This window comes from Dendropsophus ebraccatus, chromosome 7 (genome assembly GCF_027789765.1).
Source record: "Dendropsophus ebraccatus isolate aDenEbr1 chromosome 7, aDenEbr1.pat, whole genome shotgun sequence".
Classification (NCBI taxonomy): Eukaryota; Metazoa; Chordata; class Amphibia; order Anura; family Hylidae; genus Dendropsophus; species Dendropsophus ebraccatus.
In genome coordinates this window covers 52,814,637-52,841,252 of record NC_091460.1, presented here as the reverse complement: position 1 = coordinate 52,841,252, position 26,616 = coordinate 52,814,637, and the positions used below count along the sequence as shown (strand labels likewise).

Genomic DNA, 26,616 nt, shown 5'->3' with positions numbered 1-26,616 from the left:
GACGCAACAATACTAAATATGTGTATCTTATTTATAGGGGATCATTTATAAAGGGGGATGGGGAATGTGTATATATTTATTTTAATTTAATTTATTTATTTATGTATTTATTTAATTAATTTATTTGCTTTAATTATTTATTTATTTATTTATGTATTGTGTGTGTTTGTGTCTTCACTTTTGCAGGTACATATATAATGCATTACAGCACATAATCAGTGCTGTAATGCATTATAGAGTGAATGAGTGTCAGTGTCACACACTGACACTCATTCAAACGATCAGGTCCCTGCAGCTGATTCAAACGATCAGTGCAGGGACCTGATCGTATAGCAGCACAGGGTGAGTGTGCCGAATCCGGGGGGGGGGGGGGGGCGAAAGGGGAGCTGACGGGGGAGCACGGAGGGAGCTGGATCGGTGCGGGGGTGAGCTGACAGGGGGGAGCACGGAGGGAGTGTGATCGGGGCAGGGGGGAGCTGACAGGGGGGAGCTGGATCGAGGCAGGGGGGAGCTGACAGGGGGGAGCTGGATCGGGGCAGGGGGGAGCTGACAGGGGGAGCTGGATCGAGGCAGGGGGGAGCTGACAGGGGGGAGCACGGAGGGAGCTGGATCTGGGCAGGGGGGAGCTGACAGGGGGAGCACGGAGGGAGCTGGATCAGGGCAGGGGGGAGCTGACAGGGGGGAGCACGGAGGGAGCTGGATTGGGGCAGGGGGGAGCTGACAGGGGGGAGCACGGAGGGAGCTGGATCGGTGCGGGGGGGAGCTGAGAGGAGGGAGCTGGATCGGGGCAGGGTGAGCCCGGACACTACACCAGGAAGGAAGGGGCGCCTGGGGGGAGCATTACAGCAGTGGCGGCAGGAGGAGGCAATGTGCCGCAGCCTCCTTCTGCCGCCCGATCACCAGGACATATCAAATCCTCCCATAGACACTGCGGTCGCAACGACCGCAGCGTTTATGGGGTTAATTGCCCGGGGGGGAACCGCTCCCCTCCAGGCAGTGGCAGAAGGAGGAGGCTGTGTGACACAGCCTCCTCCTGCTTCCCGATCTCAAATAGGGACAGTGGGGGGAGGCAGGGAAACCATGACGTCCAGAGACATCATGATGCGTTCTGGCACTGCTTTTCATGACGTCCCTGGACGTCATATTGGGGGAAGTGGTTAAATACTGTAAATACCTTCCTTCTCTGCCAATCACAGAGCCTCTTGTGGCTACAGAAAACTTTGTGACTGCAGTCACACAAAGACCTACTTTTCTCCCTGTCCCGGCGTCTGCGTGATGACACGCAGGAAGGAAGAGGCGCTGTGGGGGGACTGCACCAGAGCTAGGTGAGTATTGTTTTTTATCTATAGAAGGGGGATTCCTACATGGGGATACTATCTACTGGAGAAGCAATCAGTGTGTGTGTGTGGGGGGGAGAATACCTACATCGGTGATGCTACCTACTGGCGGGTACAACAGGGGATTACATTGGGGATACTGCTTATTGGGAGTTAACTACTTTGGATAATAACTATATGCACAGAGAGGTCTAACTACTACATGGGGCCATGGAGGGGCTTAATATCATATCAGGGCAATGTGTGCATAACTAATATTTGGGTGCACAGAGAGGTCTAACTACTACATGGGGCCATGGAGGGGCTTAATATCATATCAGGGCAATGTGTGCATAACTAATATTTGGGTGCACAGAGGGGGCTCATACTTTATAAGGTCACAAAGAGGCCTAACAGCTGTTTGAAGCACAGACTAACTAACTAACTAATATATGGTAGCAAAGGGAGGACTTTTTATACTGTATGTGCTAGAAAAAAATTACTTAAAATGTTTCTCTGGCAGATTCTGCAGAGAAAAGTTGTGGATGAAAGAGAAAAATGACTAGTACATTACCTGTGAGTCACTGGATATAAGCCACTGTAATAATTTGTACAGTATACAGAGAATGTGTAGCACTGATGCCTACCAATATATGGTCACTGTATAGGGTTATGTAGTCTATGTATAATATATGATTTTACCAGGCTTCAAATACCAACCTCTATTAATATCATCTGTGTATATATATAAAATACACACACATACACACTATATGCCACTAATAGCAGGCGGGCTTGATTTATCCCTGGGTACTGGCTGTGGATACACAAATTATTCACAGATGGCTGTGAATATGTAAATGATCTATAAGGAGGAGAAAAGGGGGTATCTTGTGCATAGCTACCATGAAGTAGATCACGCGACTACTATGGGGCCCATGCAGTAAGGTGGCCTGTGAAAGTGTGCTATGCTTTCATGGTATGCCACTAACAGCAGACCCCCCAGAGGGAGTGGGACCCACCATTATACTGTTTAGCCCACTTTGTAGTGCAGAGTGAGCCAGATGAACATTAGAAGACAAACAGAGGAGCAGGACCTGCCAGCAATCTGCAAACAGAGAAGGAGAGTGTTAGAGGACCTGACATGACCCGCAGGTCCTCAATACTACTTTGTAAAGATCAGCTGATTACTGGAATAGGAGGGGGGAAGACAGAGAGCTGTAAGTGCTGTGTCTATGCATGTGTGTCAGTGAGTGTATGTATGTATCTATCTATCTGTGGGTATACATGTATATGTCAGTGTGTGTATTTACTCTGTGTGTGTGTGTGTGTGTGTGTGTGTGTGTGTGTGTGGGTGTGTGTGTGTGTGTGTGTGAAAAGTGTCTGTAACACTGGTGTGTGTTTGTTTGTGTGTGAGTGTGTGGGTGTTTGTGTGTGTGTGTGTGTGTGTGTGTGCTTGTCAGCAGTGTCTCCTACAGATCTTCTTATAGATGTGTTTATAAAGATGTTCTGCAACAGATATTATTTCTGGTTCAATAGTTCTTATTACACTTGGGAGATGGTTTCCCTGTGTACAGTCTATTCACGGTGTATACATCTGCAGTAGTGTAATCACATTCCAGTGTCAGTGTTTACACAACGTATATTTTCGTAAAATCACGTCCATTGTACAACGGCCATAATTATTACGAAAATATACTTTACGTTTCCTTCTATGAAATCCTAGCCGGAGCGTATACACATAGGGGGACATTTATTAAGTCCGAAGTTTTTTACGCCGGACTTATAAATGTCCCCGCATCTCCGGTGCTAAGGAGATTTATGTAGAGGCGGACTGCCTCTACATAAATCCCGTGCTTGTCGGTTCCCACAGCCGAAAACCTACGCCACCAGAAAAGTGGAGTAGGTTTTCGGCGTATCTTTCAGTTCAAAAAATAACGAATTGCGCGGACTATGACCTAAATGTGTGTATGTCAGTGGTGTATCTGTATATATGTTAATGCTGCCTCTATGTGTGTCAGTGTGTGCATATGTGTGTGTCAATGTGTGTGTTCAGGAGTTGGTAACCACCATAGGCTAAGTGTGTGTGTGTGTGTGTGTGTGTGTGTGTGTGTGTGTGAATGGTAATATGAAATAAAGAATTGTTTGACATTTTTATGAAAGAGTTGGTATCTTAGCCTCAGCAATAGCAAGATTATATTGTATATTAACTGAAAACATTATACTTTTGTTCACATTGTTCATTTAATTATTTCTGCAAGGAAAATTCTAAAATCAATATGTATTTTATTTCCCAGTTTGTTTTAATCATATAAATTTAATAACAAAGATTTATTATTGCTTTTAACCCCTAGCCGCACCAGGGCGTTATTGTACGTCCTGGCAGGAGGTTACTTTCCGCACCAGGACGTACAATAACTTCCCGGCTCCCGGTGCTCACTGTTTACATAAACAGTGACCGGGAGCCCCAACTAAACTGTCAGCTGATAGCTGACAGTTTAGTGTCGGTGCCGCTGGACCCCCCTGAAGGGGTCCAGCACAGGCGATCGCCGGCATCAGTGGATCGGTAACGATCCACTGATCCCGGTGAAGTCAGCAGTAAGCCCCCGGTCCCGGTCTCTGACGAGTTCCGGGATTCGGGGGAAGCATGTGCAGAGCACTGCTGGCTCTCTGAACCTCCCCCCTTGCTGCCAGGCTCCCCCCACTGCCACTGCTGGGCTTCCCCCGCCGCCGGGATCCGCCTTCTGCCGGGATCCAACCACTACTGCTGCCGAGCTCCCTCCGTCACGGGGATCGCCCTCCTGCTGGGCTACCCCGACTGCTGCTCGCCTTCCCGCCGGGCTCTCTCTGATATTGGGGATCACCCTCCTGCTGGGCTCCCCCCACGGCTGATCGCCCTCCTGCCGGGCTCCCCCCTCCACAGCGATCTCACTGCTGCCAGGCTACCCCCCCCCATCCGGGCTCCCTCTACCGCCGCGACCCCCCCCCCCTCCCTACCATGGCTCCCTGGTGCTCCCCCCGTTGCTGCCCCCACTGCCGCAGCCACTGCTGTGCCTGATACTCACCCGGCAGGTCACAGCAGGTCGCTCCTTCCTCCTCCTTGCAGCACTGCCCCCCCCCTCCCCAGTCCCAGAACTCACTCTGAGCTTCGGGATCCGGGGATGGCCCCCTCCTGCTGCAGCATGTACCAGTGTCTGTCTTATGATGCTGGTACATGCTGCTATATACTGTGATTGACAGCTCTGTGATCAGAGCTGTCAATCACAGTATCTGATCGTTCCAGGGGGGCAGAGCATGGATGCAGGCTCTGATCCCTCACTTTGTGAAGAGATCAGAGCCTGCATCCATATACTGTAAAAACACACACACAAATAAACATACAAATAAACACATAATAAAAAAAAATACCCTCTCCCCTGAGATCTCCCAGTAATAAGGGAGATCTTAGTTAGTGTCCGTCAGTCAGCGTCCGTTAGTAAGTGTCAGCGTCCGTGTCAGTGTCCCTTAGTGTCATTGTCAGCTAGCGTCCGTTAGTGTCAGCGCCAGCGTCTGTGTCAGTGTCCGTTAGTGTCATTGTCAGCTAGCGTCCGTTAGGTCAGCGTCCGTTAGTAAGTGTCAGCATCCATGTCAGTGTCAGTTAGTGTCATTGTCAGCTAGCATCCGTTAGTGTCAGCGTCCGTTAGTAAGCATCAGTGTCCGTCAGTACGTATCAGTCAGCGTCCGTTAGTAAGCTTCAGTCAGTGTCCATCAGTCAGCATCCGTCAGTAAGCATCAATCAGCATCAGTCAGCATCCATAAGTAGATGTCAGTGTCCGTCACCTTCCATAAGTAAGTGTCAGTTAGCATCCGTTAGTAAGAGTCAATCAGTGTCCGTTAGTAATAATCAGTCAGTGTCCATAAGTAAGCATCAGTCAGTGTCCATTAGTAAGTGGGAGTAAGCGTCAGTCAGTGTCCGTTAGTAAGTGTCAGTAAACGTCCATACATTTACTGCTAGAGCTGGAGTGTACATACAGATAGAGGTGCTCCCTCTCTTCTGAGCCCTGTTGTGAGCCCGTACAATACTTTACGTTCAAAAATTGGGTATTTTTGTACTCAGGAGAAATTGCTTTACAAATATTGAAGGGCTTTTTCTCCTTCAAGCTTTTTGAAATTTGAAAAATTTGGGGTTTCACCAACGTGTAAGTGTGAAAACTTAGATTTTTAATTTTACAGCCCAATTTTGCAAAAAAAACTGTAATAAACCTGTAGGGTCCAAATGCTCATTGTACCCCTTACTACATTCCTTTAGGGGTGTAGTTTTCAAAATGGGGTCACTTGTGGGGGGTTTCCACTGTCTCCGCACTAGGGGAGCTTTGTAACTGTAACATGGTCTCCTACACTCATTCCAGCCAAATGCAATCTCCAAAATTTAAAGGGTGCTCCTTCTCTTCTGAGCCGTGTTGTGCACCCACACAACACTTTACGTCCACAAATAGGGTATTTATAAAAACTGCAGATTCAGACAAATACATTTTTTTATTGTGTTTTACTTTTTATAGCTGGTTTAGTATGAAAGAAATAGGATTGAATTGAAATTTCTGCAAAGCAAAAGGAATTTTTTCCTTTTCACCCTTACTTTGAAGTTATTCCTGTAAAATGCCTAAAGGGTTAAAAACTGTTTAAATGTCAATTCGAATACTTCAAAGGGTGAAGATTACAAAATGAGGTGAATTATGGGGGTTTCTAGTATACATCCCTCAGGAATATGCTCCTAAATTGAACTGGTCCCTAAAAAAATTCAGAGTTTAAATTTTCACAAAAATTTTGAAAATTGCTACTAAACAATTACGGCCTCTCAAATCCTAAAAAAGATAAAGCATGTTCACAAAAGGCTGCCAATATAAAGTAGACATGTTATAGATGAGAATTAATCCATAATTTATGTAGTATAACTATCTTCCTTATTGGCAGAGACTTTGAAATATAGAAAAATGCAATTTTTTTTAATTTTTCACAACATTTTGGAGTTTTTCACAAAAAAAGTTAAAGGTATCGGCCCAAATGTACCACTAACATAAAGTAGAACATGTGACGAAAAAACAATCTTAGAACCGCAAGGATTGGTAAAAGCATTCCAAAGTTATTGATGCATAAAGTGACACATGTCATATTTGAAAAATGTGGCCGTGTCATAAACACCAAAACTGGCTGCGTCCCCTAAGGGTTAAAATAATGGAAAACCCCTTGAATATAAACTAGTGAACCATAACATTAAAATCATATGCTTAACCCCTTAGCGACCCATGACGTACCTGGTACGTCATGGTGCCGCGGGGGGTGTTCAGAGTGTTCATGGTGCCGCGGGGGGTGTTCAGAGCAGGGGGGCCTGCAGCAGGCCATAGCAATCTATCACCAATTACAATGATCTTTGCTGTGTATATACACAGCATTGATCTCTATGAGAGATCATTGCTGTGGATATACAAGTCCCCCAGGGGGACTTCTAGTTTATGTAAAAAAAAAAAGTAAAAAAGTGTTTTTATTAATAAAAAATCCCCTCCCCTAATAAAAGTCCAAATCACCCCCCTTTTCCCATTTTATAAATATAAATTATTGAATAAACAAATAAATAAAAATATTTGGTATCGCCACGCACGTAATCGCCCAAACTATTAATTAATCACATTCCTGGTCTCACACGGTAAATGGCGTCAGCGCAAAAAAATTCCAAAGTGCAAAATTGCGCATTTTTGGTTGCATCAAATCCAGAAAAAATTTAATAAAAAGTGATCAAAAAGTCGTATATGCGCAATTATGGTACCGATAGAAAGTAAACATCATGGAGCAAAAAGTGACACCTTACACAGCCCCATAGACCAAAGGATAAAAGCGCTATAAGCCTGGGAATGGAGCGATTTTAAGGAACATATATTTGTTAACAATGGTTTGAATTTTTTAAAAGCCATTCCATAATATAAAAGTTATACATGTTATATATCATTGTAATCATAACAACTTGAAGAACATGCATTACCAGTCAGTTTTACCATAGGGCGAACGGCGTAAATGCAAAACTCCCCGAAATCAAAACAATTTTTTTTTTTTAATGTACAGCGCAAATGATTTTTTTCCGGTTTCACAGCATATTTTATGGAAAAATAATGCCTGTCATTGCAAAGTATAATTGGTTTCGCAAAAAATAAGCGCTCAAATAAGTCTCTAGGTGAAAAAATGCAAGCGCTATGGACTTTTAAACATAAAATGGAAAAAGCAAAAGCGCAAAAACGAAAATTGGCTTTGAGGGGGTTAAAGGGGAACTGTCAGCAGGTTAGACAAATTTAACCTGGGCTTATTACTCACGGAGTGCAAAGAGGAAGGTATGTCTCTTACATTCCTCTTCAGCGCCATTCCAATGCTGTTAGCAGTGTTATTTTTGATCCGCAACACCATTAGGAGTGCTGACCTGCCTCCATTGCGTGATCTGGTGGGATGGCTCACGCGTTGGGGCGGGACAGTGCTCCTAACAATGCTCCAGATCAAGATTTACACTGCTAACATCCCTGTAACAGCACCAAGGAGAAAGATAAGAGTCATACCTTCCTCCTCGGCACTATGTGCACAATAAGGTGCTATCAGCAGGTTAGACGAATATAATCTGAATTAGAGACACCCACATTTAGCCTTTAGGACTTGATTTAGACTTTAAAACTACAACATTAAATAGTAATTTTTAATCAGTTTGCACAACTTAGTCTATTCCAAACTATCCTACAGCTTCTTTATACAATTAAGAGGGCAATCCAGAAATGTAGATTTTTATATATTGTTGGGGTTGATAAGAGCATATTAAACCACCACTATTCACCTAACAAGCTTCCCTAGGGGTCCTATTGATATGTCTTCACGTCCCAGCAGAACACTTTGGCCGTTACTTTAGATTGCTGTGTAGTTAGTGTAATTACAGGTACACTCACCAATAGTATTATTGTGTAAATCCTTGCTAGATCAAAGTATAAGGTACAAAGGAAGGAATTGCTTAGATAAAAAATATAAGTTTATTTGATATGCGTTAAAACATAAACAAAACAAAAATAAAAGTGATAAATATTTACAGTGAAAATTTCTCCAAACAATATAAAGCCAATAAGAAGGCTACTTGTCAGTATGTCCAGTCGTGCTAAGGAACAATCTGCCAGTCTCCACAGATGTTAATTCCACAATTTTCGCATCTAGGACGTCCCGACAACTTTCGGCTACCAACGTGTGCTAATGCACAAAAATACGCCTCTTCTTAGTCCAAGACCATTGTTTAACTAGTTCAGACTACTGTATGGAGACCATTAGACCAGCTCGCCCTTGCCCAATGCGTTTCTGTACCAATGTCGGTAACGTCATCAGGGGTCGTGGAGTTAGCAGTATGAGTCAATGTGTATAGAGGTCGGTCACCGTCACACATATAACACTTCTTATGGAAACAATAATCAACCAGGAAAGTGATGTGACATAATATGAGTGTTGCCGCACACCGTACTCACTGTGCCCTTATGGTTGCGACCAATAGGATAATGTCCCACCCGATAGGTAAAGTATTTGGACACTATATGGTATAAGGGAATAGTGTCAGTATGTGTATAATATGTAAAATAAAAGGCAGGTAACTAATATTTTTGTGCTCATTTACTTACTAAATCCATTGTTAGGTCTAGCAAGACACAGTAAGATACGTCCCTAAAGGGGTTGCTTCACCTGTGAGCAAATCCAAACCAGCCATGTTAAGTAAAGAAGTAAGCGAGTACCTAACTGTGTAGGTAGCTGCACTGGTTACTTACAGTGTGCGCTCAACTTGGAGATGTTCTCCCGACGTTCTGCATTGGCAGAGTGCCGGGAGTGCCGCCGGCAGCTCTTTCTTGTAGCTGTCGTGGGGCCCGACATGTCTGACGTCACAGCTCTCACAGGAGCGCGCCAGAAATCCGCCTCCCCTCTGCACGCCTAGGGGGGAGTGTCAGCCTCTGTCATTACACAGGAGGGCTGGAGCTCCGGCCGTGATAGAGCTGTCCATGGTGCTGTAATGCTGATAGTTAATGTAGAAAGGATGGGGTAATGTGTGTTTGCCGTAAACTGTATTAAAAAAAAGGGACTGGGACTGTCAGATACAAAGCTGAGTGGCTGTAGGCATAGTACTAGCAATCTCTGGGCCTGGTTATTAATACTATGTTTTGATAATGAGATAGGGTGTGAGAGAGGGCGAAAATGTACATTCTTATAATGTGCAGTCTATGAGGGAAAGGGTATTGCAAAACAGTTGCGTTGGATTACTGGTGAATCAGTTAGGGAGAGGTGCAGGAGCAATGTTATGAGATAGGGGCCTAGAATGCCCTATAAATGCCCTGCACTATGTCCCTATTCCTATGTGGGGTGGTCGTCCTTAGAAGGGCGGTCCCACTCTGGAGCCTCAGCTGCATAGCCCTGATGAGGTCCTAGTCTAGAGCCGGCTACTAGAACGTGCCAGGTCTACTAAGACCATCCCTAACTGCCTCCATCAAGCCAGCATTCTACATGATAGAGGGAAAATAGGGCGGGCTATGGGTAAGAAATTTAACGCGGTTCAGGGTCCGGGAGGTTGCTTAAGGCTTTCTATTGCTGTGAATTTAAAAGTTTCGCAGCTCCCCCCATGATGTTCTCGGCCATGTATGGCCAGGGGTGTGTCGCGTTGGTTTCTGATGTCCCCTAGATGTTCTAGGATGCGTTTTCTCCATTCCCTAATTGTTTTACCTGTAAGGTTTTACATCAGTTAGAGTAGAAATATCTGGAAAATGAGACCTATGCTAATGAGCTCCGCATAAAAAGGCTGTTGTGACAGGAAACATGTGAGTACTAGGACTAAATAAGGTTCAGCAGTGAAGTGTTTTTAGAAAAAAACTGACCACGAAAACAAGGGGACACAATCTCAGGTTAGTTGGGGGAAAGATCAAAAGCGATGTAAGAAAAAGTAGTAGATGCTTGAAACTATCTTCCAGCAGATGTGGTAGGTAAATCTACAATAGCAGAATTTAACCCCTTAGCGTCCCATGACGTACCTGGTACGTCATGGTGCCGCGGGGGGTGTTCAGAGCGGGGTCCCGCCGGGACCCCGCTCTGAACGGCGCCGATCCCGGCTGCAATCTGTAAATAATGTAAATAATAAATAAACATATTTGGTATCGCTGTGCACGTAATCGCCCGAACTATTAATGAATCACATTCCTGATCTCGCACGGTAAACGGCGTCAGCGCAAAAAAATTCCAAAGTGCAAAATTGCGGATTTTTGGTTGCATCAAATCCAAAAAAAATGTAACAAAAAGCGATCAAAAAGTCGTATTTGCGCAATCAAGGTACCGATAGAAAGAACGCATCATGGCGCAAAAAATGACACCTGACACAGCCCCATAGACCAAAGGATAAAAGCGCTATAAGCCTGGGAATGGAGCGATTTCAAGGAACGTATATTTGTTAACAATGGTTTGAATTTTTTACAGGCCATCAGATAATATAAAAGTTATACATGTTATATATCATTGTAATCGTAACAACTTGAGGAACATACATCACAAGTCAGTTTTTCCATAGGGCGAACGGCGTAAATGCAAAACTCCCCGAAATCAAAACAAATTCGTTTTTTTTTTCAATTTGACAGCGCAAATGATTTTTTTCCGGTTTCGCAGCATATTTTATGGAAAAATAATGCCTGTCATTACAAAGTACAATTGGTTTCGCAAAAAATAAGCGCTCATATAAGTCTCTTGGTGAAAAAATGCAAGCGCAAAAACGAAAATTGGCTTTGACCTTGAGGGGTTAAACATGCCTGGGATAAACATACATCTATCCTAAGATAATAAGAAGGGAAATACTAAATGGACAGACTAAAAGAACCTGTTTTTTTTTTTTTGTTTTGTTTTTCAGTTGACAACTTACTATGTTTCTAGACCTGTGACAAGAAACATGTGAGTACTAGATAAGTTGTGACAGGAGGGGGTCACGGCTAGAGGATAGGACTGCATGTGGAGTGCAAATGTAGCTCAATCACCTAGTTAATTATTGGTTTGAATAGTTTTACATATTCTTTCAGGTTTCATTGTTAACCACTCCCAACTTTCCTGAGATTGCTTCCCTGAACTAATGTCTTTAACCCCTACGTACTAATTGCTTGATTTTTTGGGGGGTCAACAACTTCTGTGGAGGATAAACCCCAATAATATTTTGTCAATACTTTTGTAGTAATAATCAATACTATAGTTTGCGAGTCAGGAAGATACAATGGCCCCCTGTCTCTTTTCTGTTACTTTAAGGGTCCTTTTACACACACAGATTTATCAGACAGATTATTAAAGCCAAAGCCAGGAATAGATTTGAAAAGAGGAGAAATTACAGTCTTTCCTTTATGACCATTTCTCTGTTTATAGTCTGTTCCTGGTGTTGGCTTCAACCAGGGCCGGCTTTAGGGTAGATGGCGCCCTGTGCGAAGCTTTCTTTTGACCCCCCCCACCTCTGTTCATACCCCCTAATCAGTGGCGTCGCTAGGCATTAAGATTCGGGGCCAGTGCCCTGAACAGGAAGGTAACTGTCCCAAATTTTTTGCCTAAGGAATCACCATACTGCAGTCTGCACTCCGGGGCATCCAGCCACCTGGTGCTGTGCCCAGCTCCGCCCAGTCTTTTCAGGAGGTGGGGGGTAGCAGGGACAGAACATTCAGCAGGCCTATGAGGACTACCTGTGTTCAGGATGTTTGTCCTGACACTAGCTAACCAGGGGAGAATGCTGAGTGAACACCCACCAGCAGGGGGCCCGGCATCAGAGTATGCAGAGAGGGGAAGATAAAGCATGGCTGCTCCCTCAGAGACTCCTCTCCTCCTGGAGCAACTAGAGGCCGCTCTACTGTCTGGTCTGTCAGCTGCCAGCACGGAGGAGCATCCTGTGAGGTTGGATGACCTCTGACCCCTAGTCCTCTCCCGCCGGGACCTCACCCAGAGACAGTGACTGCTCCTTACACTGTCTCCTATAAGGTGTGTGTGCTATATATATATATATATATATATATATATATATATATATATATATATATACAGTATGCGCATGCAGTAGCAGGCTGGATATATATATATATATATATATATATATATATATATATATAGATGTGTATATATACAGTGTGTGCAGTAGCAGACTGGATATATATATATATATATATATATATATATATATATATATATAGTTTAGGCCTGGTATGGCCATGTTAAATGTGCATTGTCTGGCACTATTGTAGGAATTAGTCACTTGTAAGTGTAGCATCAGTCTTACTCATATTCTCGTGGAAGGAGGACACACAGAGCAGTCATCCCTACTGTAGCTAAGGCAGGACCCCTGTCTGGGACAGTGTACTATTAGTGAGCCATGAGCTGCTATCTACCTTTATATACTACAGCAGAGGGAATATTCTATATGGGGTTGCTGCACAGGAGGCATATACTATATGAGGTTGCTGCACAGCAGGAGGGGTTCTATATGTGCAGCCGGATTCTATATGTGGATGCTGAATGGGGGGCATAGACTATATGGGGACTGCTGCACAAGGGGCCTATCAGGTCACAGGGGTACAGAAGGGGCCTATATTTTATCTAGGCACAGAGGGGGAGAGAGGAAGCCTATAATATATGGGAGCACAAAGAGGGCACCTATTTATTGTATGTGCTGGAGCAAGGATCCTAAAATGTTTATATGGCAGATTCTTCAGAGAAGAGTTGTGGCTTGGGCCGAATGGAAAAGAAAAAGAAAAGTGAGCAAATTTAATCAGAAAAGATGTCAACTGTGAGTACATGGATATGTCACTATTTAAAATACTAGCCTGTATGACATCTGTTTAAAAAAAAATAAAATAAGGGCTTATTCCCAAGTCCTGTATCTTACAGATGGGGGAGCCCTGTAGTTGAGTGTTTCTGTAATGACAGAGACTCAGAGATTCAAACAGTTTTCCTGCTCCAAGCATGATATTGATACATGATGCCGGGTGGGGAAACACTCCACACCAGGGCTTCCGCATCTGTAGCATCTGTAAGATACAGGGAATAAACCCTAAGTAAAACCACATATACATGTACATTTGTATATATAAATAACGTCATTGCAAAGATTTCCCCCATGATCTATTTATATCCACTCAGAGGGCCCATGCCCCGGATGTTTTAGGACCCTAGCAACGCCCCTGCCCCTAATAGTGACATAAACCCTCCAACCGCTCAAGACAACCCCGACAATCAAACCGCAAATGAGTTGGGAGGCTGAAGGTTTTAGACATGATAGACTAAATTCTACTACAACTAGCGCCACCCTAAACCCCAGCCCCCTAAACCACTTGAACCCCGATAAAGGTACTTACCAGAGCACAGGAGGACAGGTGCCTCCGTGGCCGTCCATGGCCTTCCTGACTGGTGTTCCTGCAGACAATTGTAAACAAGAGTGTAGCTAGAGGTTCAGCCTACGGGATTAGAGAGCGAGTCTGAGTGGGCCCCCAACCGATTATGTTACCCATAGGGAACATAAGCAGGTTACAATGCCTATCTATCTATCTATCTATCTATCTATCTATCTATCTATCTATCTATCTATCTAACTGGGTGACCTCCATCTTAATGACTATAAGATGCTGGAAAGCTGGATAACCTCCATCATACTGACTACAAGATGCTGGGAAAGCTGGGTGACCTCCATTATACTAACTACAATAAATCATTGCTAAAAAAAAAAAAAAAAATCATTGCTAATCACAAATGCCATATAATGTTACTAGCCCAGGAAATAATCCTTCCAGCCAGAAGCATATGGCAGTAGTACATCAGTGCTGAGCATAGGCTGCTGCTGCGGATTTCCTTGGTTCATAGCATAGTCAATGGTCTGTTCCAGCTCACTGAGGGATGTGGCTGCTGCTATCTCCCTAAGTTATTCTCACTGCCCACTCCCTCCTGTATCTACCTGCCCTTGCTTGCTGTCCCTCAGCAGTATAATGGGTGACGGCCCTGTGCACTCTGCAAGAAGAGAGTCAGTATCCCACCTGCGGTCGCGCCGAGGCAGGGGCTTGTCAGCAGGGGCAGAGCTTACCGGGACATACCCGGAACATTAATTTGCAGTGTCCCCAGCAAGCTCGTTGGGCCTGGGAGAGCCTCCCTATTGACTGCACATCTAAATTAGACATAGGAACCTCTAAGTTAGATGTGCTGTTTGTCTGCAGGAGCCCCCCAAACGAACCACCATGGAAGGAGGGGAGGCGCCAGATGGAGGAGGCACTCGGGCAGACAGAGAGCACATCTAACCTAAAGATTCCTATGTCTAAGTTAGGTGTGCAGCTGTCAGTCTGCCAGAGCGCCCCCTAGCTGGCCAGGAGTGATGCGCCCTGTGCAATTGCACAGGTCGCACACCCCTAAGGCCAGCCCTGGATTCAACAATCTGTCAGATAAGTCTGTGTGTAAAAGGACCTCTAGGCTATCCAATTTATTTGTGCTGTAACATTATTAATTAAGGTCCAGATTTGTTAATCTGTGGAAAATGAAAACTGGTGTAATTTGTCCATAGCAATTTATAACAGTTTTTGCTTGACATAGATTAATAAATCTCAAACTTATTTCCTAACTATCAATCTTGTCTGTTCTTAATGCTTCTTTTTTCTCACAAATCTTATTTAATGAAAACTGACTTAACATATATTGTTTCAAGTAGTCTATAAAGTTTCAGTGCGGCTCTTCAATCAGGGAGGGATAGTTGAACTACAAAAGTATATCTTAAAAGGTAGTAGATATAAAAATGTGCCCTTTCTTACCTTTTTGCTTTATTTAAGGTACCCCCAATAAAAATAGTGCAAAATGATAAAAAGTGTAGAACAAATTGAGCTAGTGTCCTTTTAAACCTACAGATAAATCATTTAAAGGCAACCAGTCAGTACAGTTGTGCTGATATGGCTCCCAGCTGCACCCTGTAGATCTTTATTGCAGTTCCCCTACGATATAAGCTGCGTCTACCAGGTTATCTTTCCATCCTTGTTTTATTGAGGCATGCAAAGCCAGGAGAACAATGGTCAACTAGTCATCTGAGTGGAGAGACGCCTGTAACTAGTCAGGTCTCTGCCTGTCACCGCGCTCTGCAGAGATGATTGGCAGACAGAGAGACCCGTTAGTGCATTTTCCCCAATGTAAATATAACCCGGCAGAAGCAGATCCTATTTGTTCACTTTAAGTGCTCTTTAAGCTATCAACAATCAATTAATTTCTTCTTTTAAATGTTAGGCAAGAAGATAAAAAATGTAAAAAGTTGTAAATATGATCGTAATTGTGTTTGTATATATATACTGTAAACAATGATTGTTTTCACTGAAAGGCTTGAAAACGATTAAAGCGACTCTGTACCCACAATCTGACCCCCACAAACCGCTTGTATATTTGAATAGCTGCTTTTAATCCAAGATTTGTCCTGGGGTCCATTCGGCAGGTGATGCAGTTTTTGTCCTAAAAACAACTTTTAAACTTGCAGCCCTGTGCCCAACAGCCATGGCCTAGATTGTGTATGCATTAGGATGGCATACCCTTTCTGTCCCTCCTCCCCACCCTCCTCATCATTAAGCAGATTGTCTCCTATTTATCAGCTGTGTTAGCACGGCACATAGGCTGGATCGTTAAGGCACCTGTGCAATGTTCAGACAAAAGAAAATGTTCTAGGGGAATTCCTAATGATGAGGAGGGTGGGGAGGAGGGACAGAGAGGGTGTGCCAACCTAATGCTTACACAATTTAGGCCATGGCCGTTGGGCACAAGGCTACAAGTTTAAAAGTTTTTTTTTAGGACAATAACTGTATCACCTGCAAAACGGACTCCATGACAGATCTTGGATTAAAAGCAGCTATCTGAAGGTACAAGCGGTTTTGGGGGGGGACAGATTGTGGGTACAGAGTCGCATTAACAATAATTTTTAGGTCAGCTCAAAAGGTGCGAGCAACTAAATAAAAGCAAATTTTTGTTCGTTGTTTAATCATTGCTGTGTTCATATGAGAAGTTTGAACGATTGAACAATATTTTGCACAATAATCACCCTGTGTAAAGTGCCCTTTACACTGTTGAGAAAAGAGTATAGAAAGTTTTCCCTTTCTAAACTGCTCATTTTGAGCCACTTATCTTCGCATACTGTATCTTGACACAGGTGAAGAGGTGAGAAAGAACACATATGGACAAATCCAGCAACTAAAGGGGTGCATATCCATTCAAAGGTGAAGTGTTGTTGGAAAATACAAGAGAAGATGAATACAGATTCCTAGTAGATGAAGAAAAGGAGGAAACAACACAGGAGATTGGTTGAGGACCTAAATAGCCATCAGCCTTTCATGTCTTGATGTAGTAGGGTCCATTCTAAGTTTCACTTTGTGCCCCAAGGGCATAAGCAATTGATGTATAGATCTAAGTAGTATACTTCTTTAAAATTCTGTTACCATTTTTTTTTATTGATTATAGTTTTCCATTTCTGCCCTTTCCTTTGAATCTTTTGTTGGCTCTGGTTAACTCTTTAGAGAATTTACCTTTATCTCTCCAATGACTAAAGAAGCATTTCCAAGAATAACATGTTAGGGAATATCTGCTTATGCAATTTGCTACTATATTCTTTGAAGTCGTTCCAAAGGTTGAGCTTAACTTTGAAATCGAAGAATGTCAGAAGGATCTTGCAAACGATTTAAGTCAACACCAGTCATCTGGATATAGACAGAGTAGAGTCAAATGATTTAGGAAAACAGAAAATCTTCCTTTCTAAGTAGTACATTAACCATGCTTATAATAATTGTAGGATTTGCAGGTAGGTGTCAGAGTACTTTCAGCTCATTTTCTTCCATCTTGTAAAATCGGAACATATTGCAATAAAGGTCACTTCTTTGCATTTGGATAAAAGTGCTGCCATTAGTGATGCTTTATTTACACCTTAAGAGCCAGGGCAGATAAAAAATATAGAAGGATTTTACTAAAAGCCAACAAAACCCGGCAATGTTTCATAATCTAATGTTAAGTACAAACAGTACTATTTGCATCATCTGCTGAAGTGGACAATCAACTAAAGATTTTTCCTTTTCCGCTTTTCCGTCTACGATAGTGGGCCGGAAAAAAAAAGCTTTTAAATTAATGTCACAAAAGTTAATAATAATAGTTTCTTTCACCTTGATATTTGTTAACGTAGAACACAAAATGGATAAAAAAGGAGACTATTTTAAACATATTATATTTTAATCTGCAAAGACCAAAAATAATAATGGCAAGCAATTTATTTACAGAAACTGTACAAAAGCAAATTAAATTATGTAAAATATTTCATAAATAGAAGTGGACTAGCTAATACATTTTGCTTGTTTAGCATAGCTGCGTGCATAGTGACTCATAATAAACGATGATAAATTGTTCTTCGCTTCACTATCAACATCCAAGTTGCAGAACAACAGTCAATGAATAATATTACAAACAGATCGAACCACATTGAATGCAAGTTTTTTTTCATATTTTTTCCCTTTTTCCTTTTTTTTTTTTTTTTTTTTTTTTTACTTCTAAGAGAAAGTTACAGCAACTGAAAGTTTACCCTAGCCCCAGGTTAATATGAAATGAAGCATCTTGCTTATAGCTACTCAGAGCAACATTGTTCCTTTATGATATTCTACATCAATCATTTTCTATCCTGTTGAAATTACTTATTATTCATAAAACTATGCTGAAATGGAATTTCTTAGCACTTAAAGAGAATGTCTATCTCTTAACACCAAGTCATTTTAGGTCCAATATTTGTGCTGATTCATTTCTATATCGTTATCTTGGTTGGAGCTCTAAATCTTATGTGTAGACATAATGCTAAACGATAAATGTCTGCCCGATGAAGCTACCACTAGAGCAATCTTGAAAAACGTACAACATACAGTTTTTTTTTATTTTATTCAAGTATACCTGCCATTAAAACAAAAACTTTTGACATGTCAAAGAGACACATCAAAAGTTTTTATCTGTCAGGGTCTAAGTGTTCAGACGCTGACTGAAGAGTAGAACAAGTGGGATGAGAGCTCTTCTCCCGGCTCTGTGTCTGTGAACTAGAAGGACCCCTAAGTATTAAATTGAAAGTCCATCTAGGTCACATGACACAGAGACGGGAGTGAATGCTATGGTACTTCTCAGTCAAACCTGGATTTGGATACGTCAATCTTTCTTTCTTTTTTTTTTTTAATGATAGTGCCTATTTAAAAATAGTATGTAATGACTTCAAATCTCCCTCTGTACTCTAAATTTGGTGGCTTGTTTTAGACAAGTGGGCACCAACTATTAAATATATCATGGCAGAAATCAGGGCAGAATTTGAACCCATATTCAAATAACAAAGTGTTTTGTAAAGAGTAGACATTAAGCTTAAGAAAGTTTAAATTTGTTTGCTTTTATTCCTATACTATGCAAAATTTTAAGGTGGTTTCCACAGTTCCTGTAGGGTCTAAGAAAAAAAAAATCTCTTTCTAGACAATGTTTCCACCCCTGCATAAAAATAATGGCTCCTTTGCATTTAAAACTCAGGCAGCAGGCCAGCCTGTCCTAAACCATAGTGAATACGAGTAATTACATAAAGTCCAGAAGAAGCAGTAGACTGCATGATTGAGGTTACAGATTTGATATATTTATATATATATATGTCTACATACACACACACACATATAAAGTAGTTAAGCCTTTATGCATAAATTTAGAAATGTATCGTAATGTCATGTAGTGTAAAAATGCATGCACAGTCTGTCTTATATTATAGTACAAGTTATAGATTGGAATAATATACAAACAAGATGTAATAGCAATAAAAGGAAACCAATGATGAACATTGAAATAAAAGTCGACCAGTACTTAGGCTTGTAAATTCCCATAATGTAACAGCTTCAGACTGGAGAACAACCTCATGTGTTAACATCTTTTGGATCCAAGTGTTCTCTATAGTCATAATGCAAGTCCCAGCGTATTTTTGACAACATGAAATTTTTGAAGACTGGTCCATCGTCTGAGTTTAGAAGGCAAGTTTCTTTTTATTTTTTCCCCCATTTATTTATAAATTGATCATGAATGTACTCTAATACAAAGATTTACCGAGGTTTAAATGAGCCCGATACCCTTTAGTCTCCAAACCTGACCACCCTCTTACAATGATAACTGGTATAAAAGGCACGGTTGCATAATTTGCATTCACTCTTTTTATTGTATTTTTATTTTCTTCATTATGATTTTTTTTTTCTTGCTATCATTTTTTTATTTTCTACAAAACTTTTAAATATACAGAGTAGCAACAGACAGAACCTATTCAAATAAAAGCTAAAATTACGCAAAATACTGTTCTTTGTCTCATGCCAAGTGAATAGAGTAATCAACATGTTACAGTAGGATGGTTACTTTATCTGTTGTTCTACTAGAAAATTACTGTGTATATACAAAGAATGTGTATTTGTTAAATCAGTTTAGCTCTAACAAAATGATTTGCATAAAATGATGGTGATCTCATTGAGTTATATATGAAGTAAAAATCGTTGAATGATTGCATGTTCTAATCATTGATGTTTTGCATTAGTGTCTTAAAAATTGAGATTTATGACTTACAATTTTATTGTTTAACAAATTAAAATATATCAGTGAAAAAAAAATGCATACAGCATGTTTAACTAATTGACTATGCAGACAGGAGACACATGCATCAAAACTCTATAGATTTTATACAGAAGCATTTCTGAAGAGTTTTCTTTGAACAGTTACTTACAAATATACATTGCAACACATCATAATTAGTCTCCAATTTCCTATACCTATCAACCTATCATACAAGAACTGGTGTAACCTTGCAGTGGTTTGTTCGTGTTTTGGATCTATCATGCCTAAACGGATGAGTAAAAAGAGCACGAATATGGCAAAAAGGGCCCCCAAAGAGCATATTAAGAAACAGGGGTTGTATAGTTCCCCATGAAGTATAGCATACAAATATGTAAAAAATAAAAGAAAATAAATATAATAATTAAAAAAAAATCATGTAAATAATTTTGCTTTTGCATATTAGTATATATCAAAGTATGTCTATAAAAGCATCCGAAATATTAAAGGTTTTTGTACAGTACTTGTCTAAATCTAATCAATATGTTTGTTTTACTATCTTATATTATTGTAGTAACAGAATAGGAAAATCTATTGGATTGCAGTCTCTTAGGTAAGATATGTCTTGTACATTCATACCAGAGACAAACTAGGGAGGTGAATATAAGCAGATTCAATGGCTATACTTCCTTTTTTCCCTTTGCTTTTGCTTCTCTCAATAATTTGTTAAGTTATCTTATATCATTCATTGTATGGTGTATGATGAAATGTGAAATCACAATTTTATTTCTAACTTGTTTTACCCTGAAACTCGTACATTCTCTTTTATTTTTTATCATTGTATTGATATGTGAAAAAGTCTAAAAAATGTTGGGTTATACATTTCAAAAACCATGTTGGTGAAGGATATCTAGAATTCCACACATTCAGTAATTTAAATAACTTCTTATTGGCTAGTGTCATTGTTATCATAAAAAAATCCATGGTCTATCCCGACTATACCGATTATGTCGCGTGATCAGTCGAACTACAACTAAAAGTCTATGTCTAACTCTATGGAGCCTGACTGATTTCTCAAACACTGAGCGGAGAGCGGACCATGCTGCAGAGTGGTCTTCTTCCCGCTCACTCTCACAACAGGTACAGATCTGAACACTCAGAGCTGGACCGATCAAAGCTTTGACATGTCTCTGACATGTCAATTTTCTTTTTTTTTTTTTATGATGGCAGTGACACTTTAAAGCAATACTATTTCAGTCGAAGCCAGCCTGGTGATCAGCTCATTGCTGAAGGTCCCTATTCAAAATATCATCACTTGGGATCCCTAGGGTAAGTTTTTGAAAGCTAGATAATTGGCCTGTGCAAAAGAGCCAGCAATCAGCTGATGACCAAGCGAACATTGGCCATTAATTGGCCGATTATTTTTTTTGTGAGCCATATAAATTACTGTTATCATCCACACATTTGTCTAAACAGTGGATGTGAACACAAAAACAATGCATTAAAATGGCTGCACAAATTATCTAGTTATCAGTTGTGCCCAACCACACAATTGTTCAAGCCCTGTGAAGGTACTGCAAAGAAGTGCCAACCTCGCTAATGAGCGCTTGTTTCCTGCCTTACATTAAGCTATGTAAAATAGGTTATTTGTATTTACCAAGTCCAAAGAATGTTTTCCTGTATGAGCCCTGAAAATTTAAATTCTCCATGAAAACAGAATGTTAGAAAAGATTTCAATTGGACCCTTTATGTGTATGAAACAATTATGGCTGCTGTTCCCATTGTCAAGGACTTTTAAAATATGTTTTTGTATTTGAATAACTGTAAATATGTTAATGTGGGTATGATAAAAATTGGAAAAAAAAAACAATTAAACTCTATTTTGCTCATTCTTAACCTTGAACAAATTAAGAATCTCAAATGGTATCAATAATTTGTCGGTTTTATAATGTAAAATGCTTATTCTTTTTGCATAGTATGAGACCAATAAAGTGAATGAGAGTAACTAAAAGACTATTGCAAATACCCCAAATCTTTACCAGGTCATTCCTATTAATAAACTTAGAAAAATTATACTCATCCCTGATATTTATTGCAAATAATTCTTCTCTCAAAATCATTTTCTGAATAAATTATACCCTTTGATTAATATTTGAATTAAATGGATATTAGATCTTATAAGCTATTTGTATATACAATAAAATAAATTGAAACCTAAAGTTAAAGTTTGCTTGTTTAGGATTGATTTGTATAGGAGAAACAATTTACACCGATTCCTTTCCGTTATTGAGTGTGCATAATTGTAGCATATCATGTTAAACATCAGTTAATGAGCTCACAGATAAAATATACAGGAAAGATATGGCTGTCTATGGCCTAAAAGAAAATAAAGGCATAAAATCAGTACGTGGACTGTCTTTGATATATAAATTGAATTTGGGGTACTATCTGGATTTGCCTTCACCATAGTGGACAATGCTGATAATGATGAATGGCCTCACAATCAGATATAGTTTGAGTGCTATGTTACATGCTCCTGTACATGAGTAACAATGGTGGTTTCGGTTCTATTGTTAGGCCATAAAGAGTTCTTACAACCATAGTGAAAAGAACAGCCATGGAAGGGAAAGCACATGCAAGTAATAACAGTGCTCTCTACATATCACAATATACGCAAGCAAACATGAGAATTGCCTGATATGGAGGCAAAAGTGGCAGGCAAAGCTTTTGTCTCTTTGGTGGCCCCCTTACATTTCTGAGAAATATTGTTATGACGGTAAAGTTTTGCCTTATATTCTTTCTTGTTTAATATGAAAGGACCCTGTCACTTCTAAGAGCTTACAGATAAACTTCTCTTCTAGTTAAAGTGTTGACAGGAGATGGCTTGTATTCCCCTGTTTGCGTCAGGGGAATATCCTCAGGATTGGCTTCTTCGCTTTTACTGAATGTAGCTGCATTGAAGGTCTCATACGATGCCAACTTTTTGTTAAGCAGATTTCTGTTGCGATCACCCATAAGCGAGACTTCTCCATTAGCTAGCTTTTCTTGACTGTCTCGTTCATCAACAGGCATAAATGTGGAGAGCTTTGGCTGGTTCTTAGGTTTCCTTTCAGGTGATGTACGAACTGGCATCCAACAGGAATCGGAGTGACCATATTCATCACATTCTCTCGTGCATTTTCCAGTTAAAGCTACATCCGGCAAAGGTCTTGAATCTGGAAAACAAAGACAAAATTCCTGGTTAGTCCACAGGGAAACTTTTCACAGGATTTTTTTTTTTTAAATAAGGTAGATAAATGTGATGTGCATGTTACTCTACAGTGAAAACTACCGTTGTATACAAGCCTACAATTTAAACTCCTAAACTAGACTACGCTAATGTAATGTCAAAATGATGATCTTCAGCCCAACATTACAGTTCAAGAATTCTTCAACCTCTTCTATCTTCATTTGTCAATCAATCAATCAATCAATCAATCATTTGTAGTCTTGCATGTGTATATAAAATAGAAACAAAGTAAGGATTACCAGGTTGTCATGTCCACTAGAATTCCTACCAAATAACCATGTACATTATTTGGATTTGTCAGCAATGCCTACACAAAGTCCTGTTTGTATTGAGCAGTCTGTCATTTTGTCTGGCTGTAGAATGCCAAAACAATATCCATTGCCATTTTTCTAAAGGCAGCTTATGCCAAGTAGTAAAATCATAGATTGGCGGCTAAATAAAAGTCTTTTCTTTTTTTCAGTTTAGATTCCCAGACGGATACTTTGTACTCTGCTTTTTTCAAGGAACTTTCCTAACAAGTAGGGATTGTCCAAAATGGACAGCTCCTTAAAGGGGAACCATCAGCAGGTTAGACAAATCTAACCTGCTGATAGCCCCCTTTAGCACCTGGGACTCTCAGGAGGAAGTTATGTGTCTCCTCGGTGCAGGTCCTGCGCTGTTAGTCGGGCCTGCCGCCTCCATTCATTATCATCCAGCCTGCCCCCTCCATTTATTATCATTAGAATGGGCAGGCCTGATGACTAAAAGCACAGGACCGTCGCATAGGAGGAAGGTAAGACACATACCTTCCTCCTCAGCATCACTGGCGCTAAAGGGGGCTATCAACAACTTATATTCATCTCATCTGCTGATAGTTCTCCTTTAAATAGAGAAAGCCGAGTGCAATTACTATTTCTAACTGACCTGTAGCTTTATTTCTATGATCACAGAAAGGCACCATAAACAATACAGTTAAAGTAACTGAGCCACTGCCAAGCCATTTCCTTTATTGAAACTTTATAAAATGTGTCATGTTGTATGATAATCTTACATTTTTAGGCTATGTTCATCTTTTAGGCTATGTTCAACTTAAAAGACCGGCCATTCCGGGACCCCGGCCGGGTCACGGAATGGCCGGTCTCTGCGTGGATCATCCCAGATGATCTTTCCGGCCGCAGAGCTCTGATGCGGGCGCATCAGAGCGCGCCCGCATCAGAGCTTCCCATAGCACACAGTGAAGTGAGCATCCGGAGCCGCTTGCTTCATTGTGTGAAATGTCAGTTTTTTCCGGGGCCTCATGGTGCATACGATGTGTGTATGCTCCGGCCGGGATCCCATTGAAAATAAGGCTATGTTCCACCCCTCAAAACTACGGCCGTAGTTCTGCGGCGAGAACTACGGACGTAGTTTTACATAGTGTGAACATAGCTTTAGAGTATCTATTTTAAGTTTAGACCAACTTGATTGCACCAGCATCCTGCTTCAGGATTTTGGAGGGTCTATCTAAAAGAGATATTTCCATTTCAAGAAGTAATCCCCTATTTAAAGGTTGGGGACAACAGGCTAAATGTTGGAAAAATTCTCCCTAGAATGAATAGCAACATACATGCACAGTGAGATGTCTATTCATTCTCTATGATGCTTTTTAGCATTGCCAAGCTCAGCAATGGTCATCGTAGCCCAATAGAGAATGAGTGGAGCACTGGCAACACATATGCAGTGCAGGTTGTTCATGCCAAGGGATATTTCACATCCATTGTAATAATCGGTTGCAGTCAATGCCCCACTTATCAGCTTGTTATTAAAGCGGCTCTGTACCCACAATCTGTCCCACCCAAAGGGCTTGTAGCTTCGGATACCTGCTTTTAATCCAAGACCTGTCCTGGGATCCGTCAAACTGGCGTGGCCTAGAGTGTCTGTTCATTAGGCTGGCACAACCTCTCTGTCCCTCCCCCCCCCCGCCCTCTTCATGATTAGAAATGCTCCAGTCAGGTATTATCCTATTCCTCACTTGTCTGAACACTACACAGGTGCCTTAACCCATGTGTCATGCTCACACAGGTGATGAAAAGGAGACAATCTGCCTGGAGCATTCCTATTGATAAAGAGGGCGGGGGGAGGGACAGAGAGGTTGTGCCAGCCTAATGCACAGACACTCTAGGCCACGCCAGTTTTACACAGGACTGCATTACACAGGGCTGGATTAAAAGCAGCTATCCGGTACAAGTGGTTTGGGGTGGGCAGATTGTGGGTACAGAGTCACTTTAAGGTGAAGAATGTTACATTGACAAGTAGTTTTTTTTTTCTATTAAATATTGTTTAAAAAGTTGCAGGAAAAGTTTTTATATGTTTGCATATCCCTGCAGCAATGTACTCCAGCTAATAATCAAAGAGCATTAGCCTGTCCTTAACAATACCTCTAAATTCAGCTGCAGCCCTGACTCCTGCAGTTTCTTTCCTCAGTGATGGATAACAGAAATATTGACATTTGTCAGCACATCAATTCTTAAACCACTGTCGCTGGGGAGTTCTACACTGCATGCAGAAAACACAACAAGCAAACTCAAGTGTTCATCACCATACGTCTACTACTACTCTCTCTCTCCCTAAAGGTAGGAAAAGTAGATTTTAATTTATTTTCTTATTAAAAACAATATATATATTTTTAGGAAGCTAGAGTCTATTTTAGTCTATTTTAGTGGTACAGTCTATAGCTAAAATATATATTTTTTTAAAAGACCTCCCGTGAAATCATTTTCAACAATTACATTGAACTATTTGTGAGTGTGAATGCGAGTAAAGTGCGAGTAAGTGACAATTATGACTACAGATAATCATTACTTGTTTCATATCCACATTTACTAAATATGTAGATCAATGTATTATCAGCTTATTTTTGTGCAGAAGAAGCAAATAACATAAATATATGTTTATGTCTAAGAGAAAGCGTAAGAGGGAAGATTGAGAGAGATGGAAGAATGTTTTGTTAGCAATAAATAGCAAAAGTTTGGTTAAATATTAAAAATATCCAATAACAGGTAGTATTCAGGTTACAAAAACAAAATCCTAAATGATCCCAATTCCCAATACCACCCTATATCTAATATACTTCTATAACCTATGTTGCACACTTTCCTTTCTCTGTGTCCTCTCTGGCAGTGCGCTGCTCCTTTTCCCCTGCTCCCTTTGTAGACACAGGACATGTTATCTCCTCTCGAGGGGCTGGGTTAGCTGCCTATTGACTTGGTAACTGGGCCCCCAGGAAACATCATCTGCATCATCTCCATGCACCTGTGCTGAGTCCATAAAATTGCATCTCTCCCTGAGCCTAGGTTTCTGTAATATGAAATGTTATAGTTCTATCTCTGCTTGCTGTCAGTGAATGCAGGCATATGTACCTGTCTTTGT

The 26,616-nt window shown here is 40.9% G+C and overlaps 1 protein-coding gene across 1 annotated transcript in view; it reads right to left on the bottom strand.

Moving 5' to 3' along the window:
- Positions 1–22,174: 22,174 nt before the first annotated feature.
- Positions 22,175–26,616, bottom strand: part of PCDH7 (protocadherin 7) — a 684,999-nt gene continuing 680,557 nt past the window's right edge. Inside the window, exon 3 of the mRNA XM_069977498.1 lies at positions 22,175–23,155. Coding sequence (XP_069833599.1) covers positions 22,779–23,155 — 377 coding nt within the window. The 3' untranslated portion in view covers positions 22,175–22,778. The remainder of the gene's footprint in view (positions 23,156–26,616) is intronic.